This window comes from Delphinus delphis, chromosome 10 (assembly GCF_949987515.2).
Source record: "Delphinus delphis chromosome 10, mDelDel1.2, whole genome shotgun sequence".
NCBI lineage: Eukaryota > Metazoa > Chordata > Mammalia > Artiodactyla > Delphinidae > Delphinus > Delphinus delphis.
The window spans coordinates 99382743-99409655 of NC_082692.2; the positions used below are offsets into that span (position 1 = coordinate 99382743).

The following is a 26913-nucleotide window of genomic DNA, read 5'->3' on the forward strand; positions in this document are numbered from 1 at the left end:
TTGGAGCTCGCCTGGGGCTGTGGACAGGACAGTACATAGTAAAATGACATGCTCTTAGCCAATACTCTGTACTGAGAGGTATCTTGATTAAGTCACTCTAGCAGTGGGGTCTGACAGAGCCCACTCCAAATCGTGCCTCATCACTTTACTCCCCAGCTCGGTGACTTTGGGCAAATAACTTTACACTCTGAGCCTCAGTTTCCCTGTCTGTAAAATAGGGATTGTGTCACTATCTTGCAGGGTCGCTGTGAGGATTCAGATAAAATGGACTTAGATTCTGGGCTCCCTGGGATTAGGAATCACGTTTTTCTTGCTACTATATTCTAGCCCCTGGCTTAGAGAAAGTGCTTCAGAAAAAGAAGCCGTAAAGTGCTGGATTTCAGAGCTTAGAGAAATAATGTTACGCCAGCAGTGTCTCAGCATCTCCCCCTTCCCTTTATAAGATCCTCCGCTTGCTCCCGTCCCCCTTCTTCTTCAGCCCGCTACACCTCCTGCCTCAGCCTCACCTCCCACCTCACCTCACTCCCCAGGCTTGGCCCTCTCTCTCTTTCCCCAAGCTTGAATACCACATAGTTACAGCCAGGAGATCAAAGCTGAGGCCCAGAGAGGGGAAGGGGCTTCCCCACAGGCCACGAAGCAAATGATATGAACTCGGATCTGAGGCTGAAGTCCAAGCACAAGGGGACCCTCACAGAGGAAAATAGTGAAAACGCCACCGTTCCCACCTCCTCAGCCGTTTGTCTCAAGTCCATCCAGGCAATTTAATGGTGGGAGAACAATCCAAACTGCTCAGCCAGCTGCCCACAAGCTGGACGGACCTGTCACGAATCTGGGTGAACCCCGTGGCCACAGCACATCCAAGGATGCAGCGAGGGCCTGAGAAGTGGGGATGGCACCGAAAGAAGAAGGTAAAAGGGACAAAAATCCAGTCTGTGCAGAAGGAGGATGGGTGGGCCCAGCTTGGAGGCTGTTCATACAGAAAGACCTAGGATTTTAAAAACACTCTCTGAAAGACAAGTACATTTCAGCACAAGCATCTGACTGGACTCTAGCACACAGGGGGTACATAACCAATGTCTGTTAAAGTGAAATACGAGTCAACAAGGTGATAGAGCAACAAAGCAAAGCTAACACAGCCTTAGGTCATATTAACAGAAGCACAGAGTGTACAGTGAGGAAGGTGACCTATACCTCACCAGCTCCTATCCTAGGCTCAATCCTAGGTCCTGAACAGAACAGAGTCTGGACAAACCAAGATAATCCGGAGGATGTGAGTGGTACGGAGACCACATCCAAGAGCAGTGGCCGGAGGAGCAGGGTGCTCAGCCTAGGGATGAGCACTGCATGAACAGACCTGGTCACTGTCCCCAGGTCTCTGCAGGGCCCCTCCAGGACAGGACGACCAGGTGGGGCTGTGAGCCCAGAGGGAGGGGTTGGGACCTTGGGGAGGCACCAGGGCAGATGCCAGCTCAATATGTAAAGGAATTTTCTAAAAATGAGAGCTGCTTTGAGTGGTCATGAGCACCCTGCCATGAGGGGTGGCAAGCAAAGGTGTGGCAGAGGTGGGCTTAGATGTTTTTAGGTCGGAACCTATTAGTCTCTCAAATAATAATCTCCAAAGCATAGGAGGAAAATATTAGCTCACTATTTCTACTTAAGTTTTAGCTAAAAGTAGTTAAGAGTATATAGCTCAGGGCTTCCCTGGTGGCGCAGTGGTTGAGAGTCTGCCTGCCAATGCAGGGGACACAGGTTCGTGCCCCGGTCCAGGAAGCTCCCACATGCCGCAGAGCGGCTGGGCCCGTGAGCCATGGCTGCTGAGCCTGCGCTCCGCAACGGGAGAGGCCACAACAGTGAGAGGCCCGCGTACTGCAAAAAAAAAAAAAAAAAAAAAGAGTATGTAGCTCAACCCTGATGTGCACCCTTGGCCATATGTCAGACACCCAATGCCATGTCCATTAAGTGGGGTCTCCAGAGGCCAAAGGCAGCCCACAATGCAGACAGGTTTGCTATGCCCATGTCTTCTGTTCCTTTACATTCAGCCTACTGCTGTTTACTGCAGTGTCCTGGTGGCGGGTTCGGTGGAGCTGAGGATCAAACAACACAGCTGTAACTGAATCAATCCCTGTAGTGTGGACAAGTGGCTTCTAAAAGTCCCTGCCAAGAAATCATGGATGGAGATAATGCTAATCGAGAAAGTGCAAGCCAGCGACAGGAAAAGTGTAGGACAAACCCACCACTGCTCCTAGTTCAAGCCCTACAACAGCCACCCTAACGTTGAAAACAGTAAAGAATGGCATCTCACATACACATTATTGCTGACTGAAATCATAGTAAGAAAACTCCTTGAAAGGTGGACTTCTATCCACTACTGTTGGTGATGAAATTCACTCCGAATATATACTGGGCCTTGAGACATTAGTTAATTGTCACAGTACTTGTATATAATTTCTAAATCCATATATATATATATATACACACACACACATATATATATACATATACATATATAAAATGTTGTGGGTGCCTAAACATTTTTCTTTTTTTTTTTTAAATTAATTTATTTATTTTTGGCTGTGTTGGGTCTTCGTTTCTGTGCGTGGGCTTTCTCTAGTTGCAGCGAGCGGGGTCCACTCTTCATCGCGGTGCGCGGGCCTCTCACTGTCGCGGCCTCTCGTTGCGGAGCACAGGCTCCAGACGCGCAGGCTCAGTAGTTGTGGCTCATGGGCCTAGTTGCTCCGCGGCATGTGGGATCCTCCCAGACCAGGGCTCGAACCCGTGTCCCGTGCATTGGCAGGCAGATTCTCAACCACTGCGCCACCAGGGAAGCCCTAAACATTTTTCTTGAGCAGAGAGTGACATCAAAAAGTGTGACGGGGCTTCCCTGGTGGTGCAGTGGTTGGGAGTCCGCCTGCCGATGCAGGGGACGCGGGTTCGTGCCCCGGTCCGGGAGGATCCCACATGCCGCGGAGCGGCTGGGCCCGCCAGAGCGGCTGGGCCCGTAAGCCATGGCCGCTGAGCCTGCGTGTCCGGAGTCTGTGCTCCACAACGGGAGAGGCCACAGAAGTGGGAGGCCCGCGTACCGCAAAAAAAAAAAAAAAAAAGTGTGACAAACACTGCTCCGGATTCTTAGACCCAGCTAGACGCTAGGGGGATGCTATTCCCTGTTTAGGTTTGGGGGTCTAATCAGATTTGTTTTGGATTTAGAGACGAAGAAAAACCAGGAGGGAGTGTGCTCCTCAATAAACTTTTTTGAGGCCCCCAAAATGTTTGAAGAGGAATGGGAAGAAACCAAAAACTCTGAAAAGAATTTTCCCTGGCCCTGACTCTCCAAGGTGGGTGTCTCGTTAAACAGCCAGTGCCAGGCCAGGCTCCTCTTTCTCAGCCTCTCAGGCCAGTTTCTCTCTGTCTCTCTCTTCTCGCTCTCTTTTCCATCTTTTTCTCTTGGTCTCTCACATTCTCTCTCTCTCTCTCTCTCTCTCTCTCTCTCTCTCACACACACACACACACACACACACACAGAGAGAGACAATTGACAATAGCAAAAACCAGAAAGGAGGCACCCAGTGAAAGAGAAAGAGCTTTCTGGCTCTTGAATATCAGACAGACCTGGACTCAGTTCCTAGCTCTACCCACCACTGACTGTGAGATCACTGAAAGTCTCACCCATTCTGGGAGCCTCAGAATCCTCCCCTGGAATGGGCACGCCTACAACTCAACAATAATATGACATCCTAATTTTAAAATGGCCAAAGGATTTCAACAGACATTTCTCTAAAGAAGATGGTCAATAGCACATAGAAAGTTGCTCAGCATCATTAGTCATTACGGAAATGCAAATCAAAACCACAATGAGATACCACTTCATGTGTGCTAGGATGGCTAAAATAAGAAATACAGACAATAACAAGTTCTGAAGAGGACGTGGAAAATTTGGAGACTTAACGTATTGTCAGTGGGAATGTAATATGGTGCAGCCGCTTTGGAAAACAGTTTGAGCTCCTTACAATGTTAAACATAGTTTCACCATAAGACCTAGCAAGTCCTTAGTATTCTATCCAAGAGAACTGACAACCTGTGTCCACACAAAGACTTGTACATGAATGTTCACAGCAGCGTCATTCATAATAGCCAAAAAGTGGAAACCACCCAAATGTCCATCAACTGATGGATGGATAAACAAGATGTGATATAATCACACAGTACAATATTATTCACCCAAAACGAGGAATGAAGTGCTGACACACGCTAAAACATGCATAGACCTTGAAAACATTATGCTAAGTGAAAGAAGCCAGTCAGAAGAGATCCCCTATTGTATGACTGCATTTACATGAATTGTCCAGAATAATCAGATCCATAGAGACAGAAAGTGGATTAGCGGTTGCCAGGGAGAAGGGGATATGGTGAGTGACTGCTAAAGGGTATGGGGCTTATTTGGGGAGGATAAAAATGTTCTATATTGGACAGTGGTGATGGTTCACAACTTGGTGAATAAACTGAAAACCACAGGCTTGTACACTTTAAAAGGGTGAACTTTATGGCATGTGAATGATATCTCCATAAGGTTATTTTCTTTAAAAAAAAAAACACAACTTCCCACATACAGCTGTTATGAAAGTGAAATGAGCGGTCCCCGGTCCTGGCATGTGGCCAGCGTGTGAGCGATGTCCCCCTAAGAAGGTGGCCTGGTGAGGAGTTCAAGGAACAGGGACTCTAGCCTTTTAGAGGGCTGCACCAAGTTCTGGGAGATCCAGAGACAGGAGAGGGGTTCGTTATTACAGATCCGCTTGGCTTGGACTCCAAACAGGACACACACACTCCTGACTTCACTTTTCTCTCAGTTTCTAAACAAACCAGGTCAAAATGATAAGCACAACCCCATAATCTTTCTTGTCTCCCATAAAAGGAAAATGGGTTGGCTTCCGGCCCAAAGGCTGCCTCTGAGGAGACAAGCCGGGATGCTCTGAGCACAGGTGGGTCCTCCAGACTCGGGATGACGGCCTGGGGGACCGGGGTGGCTGGGGGCTCCCTCTAGGCCGCACCCTCCACCCTGTGAGCCTCTGACTTCAGCGGGTCTCCCAGCGCCTCCAGCTCTCTGTTCAGCACTTTTTCCCCAGAGATGCCTTTGAGCCCGAGGCCAGGGCAGCTTCTGGGGGGAACAGGAGGGCGGCTGCCTTCACTCGCCGGTCAAAGCGCAGAGGCCGGGCGTCTGTGAGGAAACACCCTCCAAAGCTGTAAGTCCCACGAGGGCAGAGTGGGAGAAGCCTTCCGAAGCTAGGGGGACCCTTCACCTCACGAACGGGACGGGTCGCCTGCGGGGGTGGGGCACAGGCTGGCTGGAGGCTCACAGCACCCCTGGAGAACTTCACCCTCCCCTGATTTTCCAGAGATGGAGACACAGGCGCTCACCCAGCTGGGAAGCCACTGAACTGGGACTCAAACCCAGGCCCGCAGGTAACCACAAAATGTCAGGCCTGTTGAAGAGCCTGTTCCTCCCCAGTTCTCTTAAAAATCACCCCCATCCCGCCTCTCACGCTCCGCGTGCCCCTTACCTGTGTTCCCGAGGCCGGTGTGGGCTGGAGGCTAGCGGCGCTCACACTCTGGGGGCGGGCGGGGCGGGGCCGGGAAGAGGGCAGAGAGGCGGGGCCGCCCCCATGACAGGCAGGGGCGGGACGTGACGTCGCCCTGGGCCCCACGCTCACCCGCCCACGCGCCCACGCTCAGCCGGGGGGCCCTCCTTCCTGCGGTGCTGTAGGCGCCAGGCCTTCCTGTCTGACTTGACTGCCCCCCGGATGTGCCAGGAGGGCAGATGGGGCGGCTGCAGACCCCAACCCGCCCCGGGCCGGGGCCATGCCTTCTGACTTCAGGGGTGGTTACGTGGGGGCAGTCGTACCACCCTGACGGTGCCAGGCTCTGGGCGGGGAAGAGGTGGCGTGTCCCAGATGCTCCCCACCCGCCTGGGTGAGGCCGACTCAGGGCCCAGCCATGTGGGCCAACCGGATGCTCCCCCACAGGAGTGAGGTGGGGCTGGCAGCATAAGAGGAGGCCTTGGGGCTCAGGGCTGGGTGGGGGGACTCCTGTGGGTGGGACTGGCAGTGCCCTCTCCTCGTGAGGAAACTGGGCAAAGGCTAGAACATCCACTGCCTTGTGGATCCCAACAGGGTAGGGGGTGAGGACTGACCTCTCAAAGCTGAGGCCGGTCCTCTCACTCACCTCTCAAACATTCTGGAAGCACGACAGTAAACAAGTCCTACACTGCCATGGGGAGCACCCTGAGGGAGCCAGGCCACGACAGCCCCCATGCGGGCAAGGCCCAGGGAGTGATGGGTTCCCAGGAGGGCTTCCTGGAAGAGGAGTCATCTAAGCTCAGGAGTCATCCTTGGAGTCATCCTTGACCCTTTGCTCTCTCATACTCTGGTTCTGACCTATCTGGAAAATCCTGTTGTCCCCACCTTCAACATATTCTGAATCCAGCCTCTTTGTTCCATCGGCTTGGCAACCACCCTGGTCTGGCCACCACATCACTAGTCCCTATGCTCCTGTCTGTTCTCATCATGGCAACCAGAGGGATCTGGTTAAAACTCAAGTCAGCTCATGTCCCTCCTCTGCTCAGCACCCTCCCAGGGTTCACACCTCACTCACCCCCGTATTTACACAGACCTGTATGATGTGCCACTCACTCCTTGCTCTCTCTGATCTTGATTTCTATGACTTCCTCTCTCCCTCTGCCCCAGCCACCCAGGAATGTGCCCCAAACACTCCAGTCAGTCTTCCTCCTCAGGGCCTTTGCACTGGCTGTTCCCTCTGCCTAGAATGCTTTTCCCTAGACAGCCACCTGGCTCCTTCCCTCACTTTTTCAGGTCTCTCTACTCAAATGTCACCTTCTCCAAGAAGCCTTCCCTGACACCCTGTATACAGTAGTAACCGCCTGTACCACCTTTCCCTCGCATCCTGCTTTACTGCTCACTGTCTGACACACCGTATATTTTCTTGTTATGCATATTTCCTTCTTATGTATTGGTTTGTTCCAGGATGTGGGACAGTGTCCAACACATAGTAGGTGCTCAATAAATTTCGTTGAATGAGTGACCTGAAAGGGTAGCCCAAGATGCGTTCCAAGGGTATTTGAGGCAGAGGGAACCAAGTGTGGAATGGTTTAGAGGTAACAGGCACTACTGTGTTGAGGATCTGTGAATAATTCAGTACAGCAGGAGAGTGGGGGGCTTGGGGGCTGGAGGAGGGGAGAAGGGAAAGCAAGAGAGGCCTCAGAAGCCAGACCAAGGAGGCCGGACCTCATCATGAGGGTGACAGGGACACGATCAAATCTTACGTTTCAGGCCATGATTTGGCTGCCGTACTGTGGACTGGCAGGCAAGACATGAGGGGCAGGAACCTGGTAAGCATGAGCCGTGGCAGGGCAGCTGAGTACTAGGAACAAGGTCACTGCGCTGTCCAAAACAGTAGCCACCAGCCACGTGTGGTTATGGAGCCCTTGAAATGTGCTGGTCAGAATTGAGGTGTACTGTAAGTGTAAAATACACACTGGATTTCCAAGTCTTGGCACGAGAAAAAAGAATACACAATAGCTCCTTAATAACTTTTGTACTGATCACCTGTTAAAAAGATAATATTTGAATATAGTTGGGTTAAACTATATTATTAAAATTAGTTTCACCTGCTTCTTTTTGCTATTTTTAATGATGCTACTGGAAAATTTTTTTTAATTTTGTACACAGAGCTCACAATATATTTCTATTGGACACTGTCGATTTAGAGTGTAGAATGGACAGGGCTTGGTGGCTATGGACTGTGCAGATGAGGGAGACCTTTGGTCTAATTGCAAGTCTCCTCTCCCCTCCCCTCCAATTGTTCCTTTTTGATGAGATCATGCAGGCCAGAGGCATAGAGAATGAGCCACAGAGGAGAGCCAAGAGGGTTAGTTTTCTTCGCAACATAAGCACACACACACAAGTCATATCTTCACAGTAAAAACTATCTAGAAATGAAATAGGTTGACAGAATAGGCAATGAGACCTCCATCCCTGGAAGAAGAAACTTGAGAACCACCATTAAACAAGGGAAAGGAAGTTGAACTAATTAGCTATTCTCAAAGTGTGGGTCCTGGACCAGCAGTATCAGCATCACCTGGAAACTAGAAATGCAAATTCTCCAGTCCCACCCTAGTCCTAATGAATCAGAAACTCTGGAGGTGGGACCGCAATTTGTATTTTAACAGCCCCCCCCACCCCCACCCCGTGGTGATTCTGATGCTTGTTCATGTTTAAGAACCACTGGTCTAAATAATAATACTTCCTACCACTTAAAGGTTTCAGTGACGGGCACATAGTAGGTGCTCATAAGACCCAGTCATGACCTTGTGTTTGCCTCCTTCTAGTCCCAGGTTAGGGTACTTCCCTTTTCTGAGCAAAAAGGAGTTCACCTCCTGCAGCATCTGGCACAGGGTGGAGGCACAATCTCAGGGCATTTCCTACCTCTCTGCCATGGGTGGATCTCCAGGGCCACGACAGAGCTGCCAGAGGCGCAAGGCAGGTCCAGCTCAGCTCCATCCTGAGGTGACCTCACTGCCCTGCATGTGTGTGTGTATGTGTGTGTGGGGTGATTCATGGGGCAAAATCCCACCATCCTGTGGCCACAGCTGACAGCCCCAGGGAGCCAGCTCAGCAGCTGAGTGTGGCATCTGACTTCCCTGCATTCTAGAACTGACAGCCAGGGGGGCCCCCCTGACTCAGCAGGCATGTGAATTCTGAAGGCAACAGTTACACAGCTTGGCCTCAGTCTCCACATCCATAAAAATGGGGAGACAGCAGTCCCAATCCATGGTGAGATTATTTGTATGAAGTACTCGGGGCAGTGCCTAGACACAGTCGGCCCTCCCCAGGCCTTGACACTCTTGTGATGAGGCCCTGGGATCCCTCAGGCTGATGGGAACTCCCCAGAGACTTCTTGGGTCTGAGAATGATACCCTGTGGGTGTAGAGGGCAAAGAATGTGCCCCTACTATGAGCACCCTGGAGCCTGGTTCTTGACATGAGTTTTTACTTACTCAGCAAATGGATGCCTCTGAGGGCAGGGCCTGTCTTAACCACATTAAAACATTTATTAAATGAATGCTCTAAATCAGGGACTATCGCCCATTTCATGGATGAGAAAAGTGAGAATCAGAGGGGTGAATGATTGCTCAAGGTGACGTAACTGGGATGTGGCTAAGTCAGGACTTGAATCCCGGTTTCCTTGACTTCAAAGGCAGGACTTTTTTCACCCCTCCATGGAGAAACTCCAACCTAACCTCATTTAGAAGCCCCTGTATGTGTCATTTAAATCCATGTTTGAAGAGGTAGCCTCTGGCCTAGATTGGACTCTTTGCCACTCCATATTCTTTGGGAAACAATGGCTGTATCTGATGCAATTTGAGATGGAGTTTAAAATATTCCTAAATCTAGATTAAGCCTGACTCACCCTGGGCCTCTGGATCTCAGTGGTTTCAACTGTTGGTTCTAAGGAAAACCTCTGCAGCTGAAGGCAGAAGTTGGACCTGGTCACCCTGAAAGTCCTCTGACTCTCAGATGCCAGTGTCTCAATGCCTCTTCTAAAGAACAAGGACTAAAGTTAAATTTTTTTTAAAAAGGGGGGGTGGCGGGGAAAAGGTCAACCCTAGCTCATTCTGACAAATGCAAAATGAGGGTTCAGACTCAATTTAAGTGGCTTTCAAACTTCCTTTTTCTTTTTTTAAGCAGAAAGATCCTTTTAACAAATAAAATTTAAGACGTTCTAGAGGATCAGAATGGACTTCTTTCTAGTTCAAGTGGGGATCTTGGGGCTATTGATGGAAGCACTGCTCAGCATCACCTTGCAGGCAGCCACTGGAGTGCCCACTGAGAACCCAAAGGCTCCAGGGAACCCAGTTTGACAACCACTGGAGGGCAGCAACGCAAACTATCCCTGGAAATCTCTTTGAGAGGGACAAATAGGTCCAGAAAATATTCCCTTTGGTTTCTAGGGGAAACTACCTCTGCTTGACCACATTTACTTAAAATTAAACTTTTTGAGATAATTATTTGAGATCACCACATGCAGTTTTAAGAAAGAACACAGAGACCCCCATGGACTCTTTCCCAAGCTTCACCCAATGGGAACATCTTGAAAAACTATAGTACAATTTCCCAATCACGATATTGACACTGATACCATCAAAATACAGAACATTTCCATCACCACAAGGACCCCTCATGCTGCCCTTTTTTTTTTTTTTTTTTTTTTTTTTTGCGGTACTCAGGCCTCTCACTGTTGTGGCCTCTCCCGTTGCAGACCACAGGCTCCGGACACACAGGCTCAGCGGCCATGGCTCACGGGCCCAGCCGCTCCGCGGCATGTGGGATCTTCCCGGACCGGGGCACGAACCCGTGTCCCCTGCATCGGCAGGCGGACTCTCAACCACTGCACCACCAGGGAAGCCCCATGCTGCCCTTTTATAGGCACACCCACTTTCCTTCTCACTCCTCCCCTCCCTGATCCCCGGCAACCACTAATCTCTTCTCTATTTCTATAGTTTTATTTCAAGAAAGTTATGGGAAAGGAACCATACCGTTTGTAACCTTTTGCGATTGGCTTTTTTCACTCAGCGTTAATTCTCTGTAGATTCATCCAGGTTGTTGTATCAGCAGCCTGTTCCTTCTCATTGCTGAGTAATACTCCATGGTACACAGGTAGGGCCCACCCCACCCAGGGCTGCTGGACCCGGTACAGAGGTTAACAGGGAACCTGGCCTCATCTTGAGGGCCTACTGTGAGCTAGCTTGAGTCCAGCACACAGCGGGAGGTTTTAAGAAGGGGTAGGATGCATTCCTGTCTCCATGCCCCTTATAGCCCATCCAGGAAGCAAAACATGTGAAGTGCCACAGTTGTGGAATTCAGAGCCAAGTGAATTTCGTGAACACGCTTCTAACAAACTAATTGCCAACAGACATCTTTGACACGATCTGGGAAACCTGAATATGGACTAAATGTTAGATTATTTATGGGTTTTTGTTATTTTTGTTAGGTGTGACGCTGGCACAGCAGTTATATAAAAATACCATCCGTTGGCGTGGCAGGCTGAAGCGATTACTGGTGACAGGACATTGCGTTTGGTATTTGCTTTAAGCACTCCAGCCTCGGGAAAAATGGGGGAGGGGGAGAGAGGAAGCACGACTGACCAACATTGACAGTAGCGGAAGCTGGGTGATTCGTACGTTGGAATTCATTATATTGTTCTTCCTACTTCTGTGTACGTTAGGATATTTCCATTTAAAAAAAGTCTTGGAGCATGCTGTGTTACTGGACTTACATTCCACATCTGGAGAGAGGCGGTCTTGTCCTACCATAGTGTCTGGACTGTGGTTTCCATTGCTTTGCTTGAAGCCAGTATTTAGCGACCAGACACCAGGAGACTCCTGGCTGGAACTGCTGTTGTGGAATCTCCCACTTTGGATTGTATCAGCCTTGGTCATCCCGTTCTAGTGCTGTCTGGTTTGCAAGTATAGTTCTGTTCTTGAGGAGGTGTCACGAATCTCTGTAAATAAATGTGTAAGTTGTTAACCTTTATGATGAATAGAAAGAATGGAAGAAAGAGAGGGAGGGAGAAAAGAAGAAGGGAGGAAGGAAGTAGGGAGGGAGGGAGATTTTTTTAAAAGGCTCTTGAGAGCATCTTGAGATGCAAGACCCAAATGTTTGAAACGGGCTCACCTGTGCTGGAAGGACCCAGAGCCTTCAGCTTGGGAATTCTCCTAAAAGCTTGGGCAGTGACTCACCTGTGAGCGATGTCTGACCGGACTCAAGCCTGGGCAGATGTCACAGGACGCATCTGTCCTGTAGGCATGAGGGGCAGACCCAGGGCACCTGATGATGGAGCCTGAGATTGTGAGTATACAGGCATTCGTGTCTGGAACACTGGCCCGGTTCTCTGCCTGGAGGATGTACTGCTCCTCAAGGCCTGGCTCACATGTCCCATCCCTCTCCTCTGTGTCCCCACAATCCTTCCCTCGACCATCATACATCAGCATATGTCTCCCCTACAAGGTGTAACGATAATAAAAACAACCAATAGCTACCATTCGCTGCAGGTTTGCCATGTGCCAGGCATTCTGCCAAGAGCTTTGCCTTATTGGGTGGGTGCTATTATTTCCATTTTATAGATGTGGAAACTGAGGCTCAGAGGGACTGAGTCACTTGCCCGAGGCCCCACAGCTAGAGGTGACTCAAATTCAGCTCTGTCTTCTCACTAAGTAGTTGTTCTTAACCACATCCCTGATCAGCTTTCCTCTATACCCCCCTGTGCTTAGCACATGGCCTGGCTCTTTGGTAAATGCTGACAGGAATACTCACTGCTTGGATCCTTGGCTCCCCCCACAGGCTGGGGGGCTGTCACCCTCTCCCAGCAACCTGCCTGCCTCGTTCACTCCTAAAAGATGTGATAGAACAAGAGTTCAAACTTGTTTGCTTCAAGCCACAAAAATCTTTCTCCATCCCAGAAAGAAGTGGTTTAGTATTACGAATAGCCCTCAAGTGGTTCAGTATTTTAAATAGCTGGGAGACCCCAATTTGAGTGCTGCCTCTAGCTGTGTGACCTCAGCCAAATCACTTAACCTCTCTGAGTCTCAGCTTCTTCATAGGTCAAATGGAGAAATCACCTGCCCCACACAGACAGCACCTGAGAGTACTAAGCAAGTGTTCCTTTTTTAGTTCTCCAGGAGGCCGCCAAAGGATTCCTTTAGTGCCCCTCTGCAGTGGACTGGCATCTCACAACTTGGAATACCAGGAGATGGGCAGAAGCCCTTGCTGAGGTCCAGACAGAAGAAGTGGGACCCAGAGGGAGCAGCCCAGCCTCTCACACGGCCGAGTGAGATGACTCCTGGGGCAGGGGCTGTTTCTGGGGGGGAAGGGAGTAGTTCTGCTGCCTGGGCCTTCTCCTCAGGCAACACCTCAAGCCCTGGCCATGTACGAGTGGGGAGAAGCATTTGCAACAAATTCCATCTTCAGACCCCTGTGGGGCACCTCCTGGGGGGAGGGTCCAGGAGTGAACCAGTCCTGCCCCCCATGCTAGGGGCATAGCGGGCACATGGCCACCGGAATAAAGACTACATTTCCCAGTGCCCTAATAGCTATGGGTGGCCAATGGGTTGTAAGTGAAGTATCAGCTTCTGAGAACTTTCCTTAAAACACATCTGGCAAATTGCCCCTTTTCTCTTCTCCTCAATCCAACTAGATTGAACGTCAGTGTGTGACAGGAGTCACAGTAGCAATATTTGACTATAAGATGATCTTGGGCAGTTTAGTTATAGTGAGAGCAGGAATCTAAACAGCAACAGGATAAGCCAGAAAACAAGGAACAATGTCTTCAAAGTGCTGAAAGAAAACATCAACTTAAAATCCTAAATCCACCTAAATATTTAAGAGCAAAGGCTTAATAAAGACATTGTCAGGCAAAAAACTGACAAAGTTTATCATTCCCAGATTCTTGCTCGAAGAACTTTCCTCATTCCCTAGATGAGGAAAAAAGAAATTGAATATGGAAGTAAAGAATCAAAGAAGGAATTGCTGGGCTTCCCTGGTGGCGCAGTGGTTGAGAGTCCACCTACCGGTGCAGGGGACGCGGGTTCGTGCCCCGGTCCGGGAGGATCCCACATGCCGCGGAGAGGCTGGGCCTGTGAGCCATGGCCGCTGAGCCTGCGCGCCCGAAGCCTGTGCTCCGCGACAGGAGAGGCCATGGCAGTGAGAGGCCCGCGAACCGCAAGAGAAGAGAAGGAATTGTTAGCAAAGAAATTGGTAAACATAGGTAAATCTAAGTAAGTGCTCTCTAAAATAATAATAAACAACTTGAGATGTATAAACAAAAGGTAGAATCCAAATTCATATTAAACAATAATACATATCAGACTGGAAATATTAGAGTTAAAGCATTCTAAGATCCTCATATTATTCAGGAGGAGGGTAGAGGTATTGATTAACTTACAAATTAAATTAAGTTATAAATGATTTAAATTACAAGTTTAAGTTATTTTTAATAAATTATAAGTTTAAATGTAATTTTTAAAAATTAATTTGTTGGTCTTCCCTGGTGGCGCAGTGGTTGAGAGTCCGCCTGCCGATGCAGGGGATGCAGGTTCGTGCCCCGGTCCGGGAAGATCCCACATGCCACAGAGCGGCTAGGCCCGTGAGCCATGGCCGCTGAGCCTGCGCGTCCGGAGCCTGTGCTCCACAACGGGAGAGGCCACAACAGTGAGAGGCCCGCGTACCGCAAAAAAATAAATAAATAAAATAAATAATCAAGTTGTACTCTTAGGATTTTTGCACTTTGATGTATGTATGGTAGATTTCAATTAAAAAAAACATTTTTAAACCTTTAAAAAAAAAGAATATAAGTGAGGATAAAAGTCGACCAACCATATCAGTAATCACGACGAACATAAATGGAACAGACTTGCCACTTCAACAAATTGGACTTAAAAAAATTTAATCTAGCCATCTCAGCTCGCTGTAGCAAAGGTAAATTTTTTTTTTAAGGTAAATTATTTTAAACTTCTAATTTTGATACAAATTATCAACTCAAATAAAGTGGCAGAAATAATACATAGAGTCCCATGTACCCTTCACCCAGGTTCTCCCAATGGTGACATCTTATATAACTGTACTACAATATCAAAGCCAGGAAATTGACACTGATACAGTACCATTAACTAGACTATCAGCCTTACTCCATTTTCACCATTTTTTACATGCATTCATTTGTATGCACAGTTTCTATGCATTTTAGCTCATGTATAGATTCATATAACCACCACCATCATCAAGATACAGAGCTGATACACCACCACAAGGAAATTACTTTGTGCTATAAACCTTTATATTTGTGGACATTTTAATAAATGATGCTGAGGCAACTGGGTAACCATTTGGAAAAAGTAAAATTAGATCCATATCTCCTACCATACAGAAGAATAACATATTTTTTAATTGCATGGCAAAAATCATCATAAAGTCAAAGACAACTGACAAACTGGGATAAAACGTTTGCAAAATATACCATATATAAATATACCACATATAAAGAAGACTTCACGATTGAGGACAGGACTTCCAGTTTTAACACCAACACACAAAGAGCTTGGAAGCCATCATTCCCATCCTTGCAACAAGAAAAGGCTGAACAAACTGAAAATCAACAACTTTTCTTAGACCCAACTGAGAAGTGAGGTTGAAGGGCAAACACCACCCCAAAATTTAAAGAGGCAGGAGAATCTAGAAAGTTACAGCTGAGATCTGCTTCCCTATAGCAAAAGCCACTGGAGCCATAAGCTGGTAGGAACACTTTTACGGCAATTTTGACAAACTGAGGGAGGCTGACTGGGAACTAGCGGGAGAGTGAGAAACTCCTGGGGCCACAGCCTTAAGGGAGCCCCCCACACTTTTGTGGGTTTTACCTCCAGGCACCTCACTAAGTTCTCATAATGAAGAGAGCTCCCCTCTGAGTTCTGAGAAGGGGAGGCAAAGAGTAACCTCTGCGAAATACACCCAGAGTGTTCTCCATAACAAAGGCCTACTCTGCAGGAAAAAAGTCTTTACAAATCCTTATCCCACCTGTTTTTGGTGATTATAAATAAAGCTGCTATGAACATTTATGTACAAGTATTAGTGTGAATGTATGCTTTCATTTTTCTTGGATAAATACCTCTGAGTGTAATTGCTGGGTCATATGATAAGCGTACTTTATAAGAAACTGCCAAACTGTTTTCTAGAGTGGCTGTGTCATTATTTATTCTATTTCTGTAACATACCCAAATCTGTCCATTTCTTCCCACCTTCACCACTACTCCCCTCATGCAGCCCCCATCACACTTGACTGCACGACTGCTCAGCAGTCACAGGGGTCTTTCCAAAACACCAATCATGTCACCTCCTTGCTTAATGCCCTTCAGTGGCTCCCTAGAGATTTGACATAAAATCCTAACTAACTCCTCAGCTTGGCCTGAAAGGCTGCAAATGATCTGGCTCCTGCCCACCTCTCTGACCTTACTTCCTCCTATACTTGTTCGCACCTCAGGACCTTTGCACTTGCTGTTCTCTCTGTCTGAGGAGCTCTTCCTGCAAAACTTTGCCCAGCTGCCTCCTTTCCTCTGTTCAGGCCTTAGCCCAAATGTCTCTTCCTGAAAAAAGGCCCTCCCTGAGTAACATGGCTAAAGTTGCCCCTTCACACCCAGGCACTCTCTATGCTCTCACCCTCTTTTGTTTTCTGTATAGCTCTTATTTTCCTTATCTAATCACTTACTTCCTTAATGCTCACATCCTCCATTAGAATGTATGGTCCCCAAGGGGCAGAGGCTGTGTGTGTCTAGTCCCCTGCTGTGTCCCTACTGTCCAGAAATGCACTGTCCACTATGGTAGCCACTAGCTGTAGGTGGCTCTTTAAAGTTAATTAAAAGTAAATAGAGATAAGTATTCCATTCCTCAATCATACTAAGTCACATTTAATTTAAGCCACATTTCAAGTGCTCCATAGCCACATGTGACTGATGGTCACCATAATGGACAGTGCAGATGTATAAAATCTCCAACATTGCAGAAAGTTCTGTTGGACAGTGCTACTCTAGAGCCCAGGAACCCATAATAACTGGTACCCAAGAAGTGTGTTATAAAATAAAGATTAATTTTATCCCTATCTTATGGGTGAGAAGAACATAGCTCAGAGAGGTTGTGTCATTATCCCAAGTCCACACAGCCAGGAAGCAGCCTGGCAGGGATTTGAACCCAGGGTTGTCTTGCACATGCGACTCACTTTCCCAAGAGCCAGCAGCCTCCTGGCTGTTTGGAGAAGTTCTGCCACTCTCCTCGTCCTCCTACAGATTCTCCCACCCTGAGCTTGTACCTACCTGGGGAGAAACTGTGCACAGCTTCATTCTGGGTAAGAACTGTTGCCCAGTCTGGGGTCAGTCCTGATTCCATCCCAGATTCACTGGCCGTGTGACCTGCAGCAAGTCCCTTTGCCTCTCTGGGCCTCAGCTGTGTAGCTATAAAATGAGGAAACTGGCCGTGATGTCCTGAGGGTTGGAGGTGGCAGGCAGGAGGCCTGGGGCGATAGGGTACACTCCATATCCTGTCTGGCTTTGGGGTGGACCGCATGCGGAGCAGGGTGGGGGTGGAAGTGCTTTGGTTGGCTTGACCTACAATAGCAGCTCCTGTTCCTTGAATGCCTACAGATGAGAAAGCTGAGGCTTACAGAGGTCAAGTAACTTGGCTAAGGCCTCACAGCAGCAGAACTGACGGAGGTGGGGTTCGAACCTGAGACTCTCTGTTACCATGCCTGTGTCTCGCGAGCAGGGTTGAGGCCCACAGGAATCATAGGGAGAGGCTGTCCGGTGATAGGGGGTGAGCTTCACGTCTGTAGGAGTGTGCAAGCCGGTGATGGGCCGTCTGCAGGGCTGGCGCCAAGCCGAGACCACAGAGCTACTGGCGGGCCCCTCCCGCCAACCGCCTCCCGCCTCCCGCCTCCCGCCAACCGCCTCCCGTCTCCCGCCTCCCGCCTCCCGCCTCCCGCAGCGGCGGCCAAGGCAGAGGCGAGCGCTGCGCCGCGGGGCGGGGCGGGGCGGGGGCGGCTATTTCTGTTAGCTGAGCACAGCCCGCGTGCGGCGGGGGAGGGGGCCGCGCCGCCATATTCCTTCCCGTCGGCGGCCCCGCGGCGCAGCCACCATGAGCACCGCCGCCTTCCACATCTCCAGCCTCTTGGAGAAGATGACGTCCAGCGACAAGGACTTCAGGTGCGCCCGCTGCCCGGCCCCCGCCTCTCCGCCCCGCCCTGAACCCCCGGCCTTCCCCTCCCGGAGCGCCGGCCCTCCCCCGGCACCCTGCAGCCACCATCTCTGCTCCTCGCAGCGGGCTCCACTCCTGCCCCCGAGACGCCCCCTCCCCGCCTCTGCGCCCGGCGGAAGCTCGGGCTGAGTTCTCCGCGGATTGCTTGCCCTGTCCTCTCCGGGACTCCAGCCCAGCTGCGTCTCCCACCGTGCAAACTTCAGCCCCTGCCTGCCGTCCCGCGTCTGAGCCGCAGCTTGCCCCTCTGCACGCTTCCTCTGCCTCTCCTCTCTCCGCTTATGCCCAGCCCGCATCTCTCCCCGCATTTGATGGGCCCTGGCCCTCCTCTTCAACCCCCACTGAAACCCTCGGCCTCTCCTTGGGGAACCCAGCGCCTGCCTCTTTTTCTCCGCATTGAAACTCGCTCCCCTCCCAGGACTACAAACCCAGTGCTGACTTTTTCACTCGTACCCTCAGCTCTGCACTCTTCTCAACATCACCCCACGCCTCCTCCCCGCACTTCATAGGGGTACTCTTTCCCCGCCTCCCGGGTTTGCTCTGACACCAGCTGAGGGAGGGGGCTGGGCTGAGTGGCTTAGCGGACAGAGGTAGGTGATGGTTCTGGTGGGGGCTTATAGGTTTTGTGGGCCACTCCCTTTCTGGCCCAGTCCCCTCCTCCTCAGGGGAAACTGAGGCCCAGAGAGGGAAAAGGACTGGTCCATAACCACACAGCCAGTTCTGTGCTGTAAGGAGTCCTCAGAGAGAATATAGACCGTTGAACATTCTGTCACTTTACTCCCCCCCCCCATTTTACAGATAAGAAGAGTGAGGCTCAGAGGCGAGAAGGGCCCAGGTGCAGTCACAAAGCTAGGAAGTGGAGAATCGAGGTGCACAGCCAGGCCAGTCTAACACAGAGGATGAGATCTCAGCAAGGCCCCCTGACAGCTAAGGATACCCAGGCCCTGCCCTCCTGGTCTGACCCCTGCCTTCGGCAGTTTATTCCTCAGCACCGCTCAAGAGGCCTCGCTTTAGTAGAGCCTCTGAGCCACAGTCCTGGGTTCAGATCCTGCCTCCGGCCACTTACTGGTTGTGTGACTGTGGATAAGCTGCTTAACCCCTCTGAGCCTCAGCTTCTGTTTCTGTGAAATGAGGGTAATAACAGAACCCACCTAGAGGGTTGGTGTGAAGATGAAATGAGTTAATACATGCGGGATGCTTAGATTAGTGTCTGGCACCAGGTAAGCGCTTAATAGATTGACACTGTTGTGATTTTGGGCACATCAGAAATCTGCCAGTCCCCTCCCCTGTCTGGGCCTTTACCTGGAAGTTCTTTGTCTGCCTCGTCATTTCCCCCCTTCACCAGGCTAGCTGCTACTCAGTTGTCACCTCTTTGGGATGCCTCCTGATACCCAGGCAGGGTTAGGCACCTCCCCCGGCCCATATTTCTGCTGCATAACTTTTTAAGCCTGGGAGACCCAGAGCTCCTGGACCTCTGGACTGTGCAGTCTCCTTTTGTGTCCAGAGCATGTTCTGGGTACACAGGTGATGCTCAGTGAATGTTTTCTGTGTCCCAGGCTCCCTGCTGTCCAGTGTAATCTCATTCAGTCTTCCTGTCTGCCTGGGTGGTAGCGATCGTTCTTCCTGTTCCTTAGAGGCTTGGAGAGGTGAAGTGACTTGCCCGAGGTCACACAGCCGGCCAGTCACCGAGGGGATTTGCACCACTGTCTAGGCCCTCAGGTCCAGGCTCCAGGAGAGGGAATTGGCCCTGCCAACTGGAGCCTGAGAAGCCCTTCCAGTCTGCTCTGCCAGCGGCCCTGAGAACACTTAAAGCCACCCCAAGCATATGAGGATGATATCTATTTTTAAAGTCCAAATACCAGGGGGCCTGACCAGCTGTCCAGGCACCCATGTGGCCGAGTATTTCAGTTGAGTTGCCTCTAGGGTTTCTCTGGAATGAAACTGAGACTGTGTCCTCTAGCTCCTGGAGGTGGACGGTGACTGCAGGTGGGGGTCCCAGGCAGGTGGAGGAAGCCTTCGATCCCTGTTGTTCTGCGCCCCCACTCTGTGGGCAGGCGGCTGCTCTACTCCCACTCAGACTTCAACAGTGAAATGGGTAAATTGAGGGGTCTTGCAGGAATTCCTACATCATTTATTGAAAACATAGTAGTATTGGTTGAGGAGCCAGGAGACCTGACCAGTGTGCTTCTTTTCCCAACCTGCTGTGTGATACTGGGTGGTTCATGCAACCTCTCTGAGCCTAGTTGCCTCATCTGCCTCATGCCAAAAGCTGCTTGTCCTAGTAAAACTTTCCAAAGGTGTTATAAAGTGGGGCAAAGAAAATTCCCATTTTATAAATGGAAAAATTGAGGCTGAGAGAGGAGTCAGTTGTTCAAGGTCACCCAGGTGATAAGTATATGGCCAGTATATTTACTTAAAGCCAAACTTCGGTGCCCACACTCTTATCTACCAAATGATACCCTTTCCTGTATACGCCCCCTTTACGACCGCCACACACATATACACATATATGTGAGAGCTGTGTTTGCAGGAAGTCTGGGGTGTCAGAAGTGCTGGGGAGTATTTCAGAAGGATTAGTTTCTGAGTTTGGATTTCCACACAGCTGGTTGGCTCTGAGCCCTGTTAGGGGCTGGTCCTAACCCTCCTTCCCCTTCTGCCCTTACCCTGCCCCCTCAGGGCCTCTTTGGACCTGTTTGCTGGGCCTGGAGTCCCAGAGATGAACTGACAGGCCTCTGTGAGTTCACAGTTCAACAGGGGAGACACTGGTGACCAAGCTTGCAGTGCAGTGTGAGAGATGCTATAATAGAGGGGTGCAGAGTATCTGAGAGGGTCCTATCCAGGGGGACCAAGTGTGCTTAGAGATTGTGGGTGGAGGATAGGGCAGGGTGATGAGAGGAGTCTTCCCTGAGACTAGGACATTTTGAGCTGGGCCCTTGACAGGTGAATGGGAGTTCAGTAGGTGGAGAAGAAAGAGAGAGACAGGAGGCCCATCTTGGGCAAAGGAGTCCATCCCTTGGGTTGCCAGGCTGAGCTGGGTCTCCATGGACTGCAGCAGAAACTCAGCTTCAAGGCCCTGCCTGCCTCTCTGAACATCCCTTCAGCAGGACAGACTTAGGAGTGCGTGTGGCTACCCCTGGCCTTGTCCTGGCTCAGATCCAAACCTCATCCTTCATCTTACCTTGGCTGCTTGTCCTGAGGTGGCCAGGCCCACAGGTGGGCATGGTCAGCCCTGCCACCCCCTCCTTGCCTCCAGCCCAGCCTCCTTTCTTCTCTCAGGCTTGAGGCTTATCCCAGCTGTTAAAAATAAACAGCTGTGACACCGACAAGTGCCCTCCTGCCTAAGGGACCCTAGGGGCCACTGTGACATCCAGCAGCAGGTCTGAGCCTGCAGAGATGAGGCTGGAATCCCACTGTGACCGATTTTGCCATAGCAGGCTTGGTGGGGCAGGGGGAGCGGGTTCTTGGTTGACTCGCTCAAGCTAGAAAGCAAGGCTGGTGTGAAGAGGCCTGGTTGGGGAGCAAAAGCTGGACGCTTTCTTTGGGGCCGCCACTCTCTGATGCGCACTTCACAGCATCTCTCCTCTCTGCTGTCAAGTGCCTGCAGGAGCCAGTAAACGGCTGCAGTGGGCCTGGGGAGAACCTGCTGACCTGGGGAGTGTGCATCTACCTACAGCGGGCAGCCGCCACTGCCTCGAGCCAGTTATAGTCACCAGAGACTGTTGGCCCAGCTGTATTCAAATATTCTGTTTTCAAGAGAATCTGGAAATCAGTACTTTTATGTCAACTCTTCTAATTTTTAAATGTCAATAAATAATTCAAATTTTCGAAGAACATTTGCCAGGTGGACACAGCCGAGGGCTGCCAGTTTAAGACTGCTCTCCCCTCCTGATCTTGGCAGGAATGGTGCTCCATGTTGCCACGGCAGCCCCAGCTCTCCGTGACCTTCCAGCTCAGACTCCACTGCAATTTCAAATGCCGGGGACAGGGCATCCGGCCACACGGATCTGCCCAGCTGTGAGTGGGTGGTCCTTGACGCTGATGCCCGCCCTGGGTCTGCGAGCTGTGGCTGGGGACTGCTCAGCCGTTGCCATCTATGTCTAAGATATGCCTGTTGCCCGTCAACCTGGCCTGGGGCGTTAGTTCTCAGAGTGTGGTCCCCGCCCCTCAGCCTCATCTGGGAACTTGTTAGAAATGCATAATTTGGGGCCCCAGCTCAGACTTTCTGATTCAGAAACCCTGGGGCCCAGCAGCACTTGGCAAGCCCTGCAGGTGATTCTGATGCTGGCCACGGTTTGAGATCCGCTGGTGTGAGGGCAGGGCTGAGTGATTCTTTGAGGTCAGGTGGGCTGGACGGGGCTCGTCCTCCTCCACCTGTCAGGTAGAGAGGCTTCCTGCTGACACCTGACTCGGTTGCAAGGTTTGTGTTCGACCTTCTAGCCCGAATGAGACGCGAATGACGTGACATTATAATCGTGGCGGGACACCTCCTGAGTGCCCACTGTGTGCTGAGCACACCCCATACATTGTCATCTTTTATCTTCCATATAGCCCCACAAGGCAGGTACCGTTCTCATCCCCACTTTTCAGACAGGTTAAATAAGGCTCAGAGAGGTGAAGTAACTTGCCCAAGTTCACAGTTGCATAAATGGCAGAAGCAGGAGCCATGTGCTTTGGAGGTCCTAAGCCTTTAGCTGGGATGCTGTGTGTCTGAGTCTGCCACCTTGGGCCAGTCGGTGTCTCACACACGCGTTGCCTTTTGGTAGCCCAACTGTGCCCACAGCCCAGATAATCTATTGCCCTTGACTGCCCCTGACCCTTTGTATCAAGGTCCGCTTCTGGGGAACTCTGAGGTACTGCCCAGATCACCGGGGCCCAGGAGCTGCTCAGCAATCCTCCGTCCTCCCTGCCCAGGTTCATGGCTACCAGTGACCTGATGTCAGAGCTGCAGAAGGACTCCATCCAGCTGGATGAGGACAGCGAACGCAAGGTGGTAAAGATGCTTCTCAGGCTTCTGGAGGACAAGAACGGGGAGGTGCAGAACCTGGCGGTCAAGTGGTGAGTGTCGACCCTGGTGGTGATGGGAGGGTCCCTGACCCTTTGGGGTACAGCCTCTGAGAGAAGAATTGCTGAGCAACTGTTGGAGCCCCAGTGGAGCTGGACAGTGACTTGGTGTAGGTTCCCCCAGAAGTACACCCTGTGGCAAGGATTCAAGTGTAAGTTTACTAGGAAAGAGATCCCAGGAAACTAGGTAGGGGGGTAGAGAAGTGAGGCAGGGAAGGAAGAAACGCAATAAAGCATCAAGCAGGTTTCTCCTGTGGGTGAGTGGAGCTTACCCCTGCTGGGGATCCCTGGCACACAGTGTAGGCCATGCACCTTGGAGTGTTCGCACCTGCCAGCTTTCCTTGGTTGAGGGCTGCTCCTGGGGTAGGTGGAGCGTTATGCATTCCTTGGCATCTCCAGCCAGGGAAAGCCCTCAGGCACAGATGCAGGAGTTGGCAGCTGGAAGGTCAGGCTGGCATGCACAGGAGTGGTGGGGGTGAAAGAACGCGGCGGGGGTGGGCACATTTGCCATAGGCCTCATGAGGTGTCGTTCTGAGACCTTTGCCAGTTACCCCCAGAGCTGAAAAAGCAAGATGGGGTATGTGCAGGGCATGTGTGTGTGTGGCGGGGTAAGCAGGGGACTGAGGAATGGCGGGGGTCAACAGAATTGGGGCACTGCCTCTCAAACAGTACTCTGTGGGCTGGATCCAGGTGTTCTGGGTGGGTAGTGAATTTCAACTTGATCCCAAGAGCATAGGAATTCAGTAAAGAGTTTCATGCAGGAACAAGACGTGCTCAGCTTTGTGGTCTGGGAGCATCCCTCTAACGGTGGAATTGAGATCAGGTGGACTGGTTTCCTACTAGCAGAAGCAAAACCCCTTTTTATAACACGTGGTCTGAAATACTCTTTTCTTAGCACGAAATGAAATTCATGCATAATAGAATCTGCCTTTACACATGATTACAAAACAGCTTATATAATGCCTTAAACCGGAGCATAAAGGACAAATAGGAGGAACGTTGTTGATGGTAAAATAGTATGTGTTTCACTGTGTAAATGCTCAGGCACGTTGACGGTAGACGTGTAGTGAAGTCGTGAGAAGCCTGCACCTGAGGTAGGCTTGCCAAGGCAGGAAGCAGGTGGAGACAGGTGTGGATGTTGGGGACTCAGCACAGGCAGCATTGATCTTACGAGATTTTCTGAAATGGTGACCGTGTCCCGGTAAAGTTTCCCAGGAAAATAAAGTACAGTCTTCCTTCGAGTTACCTGATAACTACATTTTTGGAAATTTTAGAGTATATTAAAATATTAATATATTAAAATAGTGCAGAAAAGTACTTTGTGTTTATATGTAAAATGAAATTAGGTTTTGGACTCAGATAATTATAGAAAGGCTTTTTACCTGTGTGAATGCCCAGTGGGATGTTAGAAACTCCAGCAGGACATGGAACATGGTTTTGCAATATTGTTTTTCTATTATCCCCGACCCCCCCACCCCAACCCCCCCTTCCCTCAATAAAAGGCAGAAGTGTCATCTCATTAGTTGTGATGAACATAACTAATAGAAGGCCCCCCCCAGTAAATATCCAAAACGCCCCTCAGGGCAGAATCACCCCTACTGAGAACCAGTGCTATAGAAGGTAGAGTGGAAAGACCTGTGATTACTTAGAGAAAGAAGTCAAGAGTTTGCAAAGTGGTGTGCACTGCGGCCACCTGAGACCCTTGTTTAAACTGTGTGCTCCCCACCCAGGGATTCTAATTCAGGAGTGGGCTGGGGCGGGCAGGTGAGGATATAGCACCCGGGAATCTGCATTCTAATGCGCACTGTCATCTGAGAACCACTCTTTTAGGTCAGAGGTTCTCAGCCTTGACTGCATGTTAGAATCACCTGGGGAATTAAAAAAAAAAAAAAAAATCCCCAGCTCCAGGCCACACCTGAAACCAATTAACTGAGACACTCTGGGGCTGGCACCTGGGTAACAATTTCTTAAAAGGCCCCAGGTGATGGCAATGCCCACTTAAGGCTGAGAAGCAGTGCGGTGCAGTTTTTAAACTTTCACGTGCATTCGAATCACCTGGGGGTTTTGTTGACGCACAGATTCTAGTTCGGTAGCTGTCGGGTAGGACCTGAGCTGCTGCATCTCTGCATCTCCAGGTAGTGCTGATGATGCTGATCTGTGACCACACTAGGAGAAGCAAGCCTCTAAGGCAGGTTCTCAAAGTGTGGTCCCTGGACCGTCAGCATCTACTGCGAACTTGCTAGAAATGTAAATTCTCAAGCCCCACCTAGACCCCTTAAGCCTGAAAAGCTGGGGTGGGGCCCAACAATCTGTGTTGTGTGTGTGTTTTTTTTTTTTTTTTTTTTTTTTGGTTACGTTGGGTCTTCGTTGCTTCATGTGGGCTTTTTTTTCTAGCTGTGGCGAGCAGGGGCTACTCTTCGTTTGCAGTGCATGAGCTTCTCATTGCAGTAGCTTCCCTTGTTGTGGAACGCGGGCTCAGTAGTTGTGGCTCGCAGGCTCTAGAGCGCAGGCTCGGTAGTTGTGGCGCATGGGCTTAGTTGCTCTGCGGCATGTGGGATCTTCCCGGACCAGGGCTCGAACCCGTGTCCCCTGCATTGGCAGGCGGATTCTTAACCACTGTGCCACCAGGGAAGTCCCACAATCTGTGTTTTAACAAGTCCTCTAGGGGATTCTGATACACGCACAAGTTTGAGAACCCTACTCTTGGGCATTCCTTGGTTTCCAGCTGAGGTTGCCGGGTTCGATGGTTTGGCCATATACTGAGATGTAAAACCCAAGAGGAGATGCAGGTTTGGGAGGTGCCAGGAATGATGTCGGCACACCCAGACGGTACCTTTCTTTCTGGCAAAATAGGAAGTCCCCTGTTGATCTGGGGCCTTTTCCTCAGCACATGTGGCCCCACAGACATGAGGGGATGTAAGGGGTAGCCCGACTCGAGCTGAGCCTGGGCTTTTGGACCTCCTCCCTCCCTCCCTCCATACTCAGCCTGGGTCCTCTGGTGGGCAAAGTGAAGGAGTACCAGGTGGAGACCATCGTGGATGCCCTCTGTGCCAACATGCGGTCAGACAAGGAGCAGCTCCGAGACGTCGCTGGCATCGGCCTCAAGACCGTCCTGTCGGAGCTCCCCCCTGCAGCCACAGGTACTCAGGTCTTAGGGACTCGGTGCTATTGCTATTTGTCCTGGTTGATGATTGAAGAAGCTGAGGCTCAGCGAGGTGAAAGGACTTACCCAAGGTCAGCAAGCTAATAAGTGGCAGAGAATTCAGACCCAGATCTGTTAAACTTCATGGCTCTGTTTCAGGGATGCTTTTAGCTGCAAGTAACGAAGTCTAACTAATGGCAGCTTGAAGAAGTAGGGGGTTACTTTTCTCACATAACTCTGAAGGGATCAGCCACTCCATTTTCACAGCCATTCAGAAGCTCATTTAGGACAGGGCTGAAGTCTCTACCCATGTCTCTTGCCCTTTATAAGAAAAGCACGTGTTTCCCCAGAAGACTTTGACCTGTGTCTCAATGGCCAGAACATGGTCACCTGGCCTCTCCAAGCAGCAAAGGAGTCTAGGGAAGAAGTGCTTAACTTTTCCCACCTCCCCATTGGAAGGCAGAGGGCAAAGGGGTCAGGTGTGGGGTGAGCCAGCCAGCAGGTCCGCCCTTGGTTCTTTAGCTCCCCAGCTGTCTCCTTTAGTTTCGTCTGACTCTGCGTCAAACCTGGGACCACGCCACCCCTGGCTTCCCTGGTCAGCAGGATTTGAGGGATGTGGGCTCAGGAACACAACCAGAGCAAAGGCCGACCACAGGTGGAGGCCAGCCCTGGGCCTCACCGCACCCACCTTGTGCTCTGTGCAGGCTCTGGCCTGGCCACCAGTGTGTGCCGGAAGATCACAGGCCAGCTCACCAGTGCCATCGCCCAGCAGGAGGACGTGGCTGTGCAGCTGGAAGCCCTGGACATCCTCTCTGACATGCTGAGCAGGTGCGGGAGGCCACCCTGGGCAAGGAGG

General features: G+C 50.6%; 2 protein-coding genes across 3 annotated transcripts in view; one reads left to right on the top strand and one right to left on the bottom strand.

Annotated features, from left to right (window-relative positions):
* TMEM40 (transmembrane protein 40) overlaps window positions 1–5616 on the bottom strand; it is a 32989-nt gene extending 27373 nt beyond the window's left edge. For both annotated transcript variants that reach the window (XM_060021511.1, XM_060021510.1), the window contains exon 1: window positions 5553–5616. The gene's annotated coding sequence lies outside the window, so the exon portion shown is untranslated. The remainder of the gene's footprint in view (window positions 1–5552) is intronic.
* Window positions 5617–17452: 11836 nt separating this feature from the next.
* The window catches only part of CAND2 (cullin associated and neddylation dissociated 2 (putative)), a 29359-nt gene continuing 19898 nt past the window's right edge, over window positions 17453–26913 (top strand). The window contains 6 exon segments of the mRNA XM_060023087.1: window positions 17453–17525; window positions 17528–17805; window positions 21753–21868; window positions 22766–22909; window positions 25901–26055; window positions 26762–26885. Coding sequence (XP_059879070.1) covers window positions 17453–17525; window positions 17528–17805; window positions 21753–21868; window positions 22766–22909; window positions 25901–26055; window positions 26762–26885 — 890 coding nt within the window.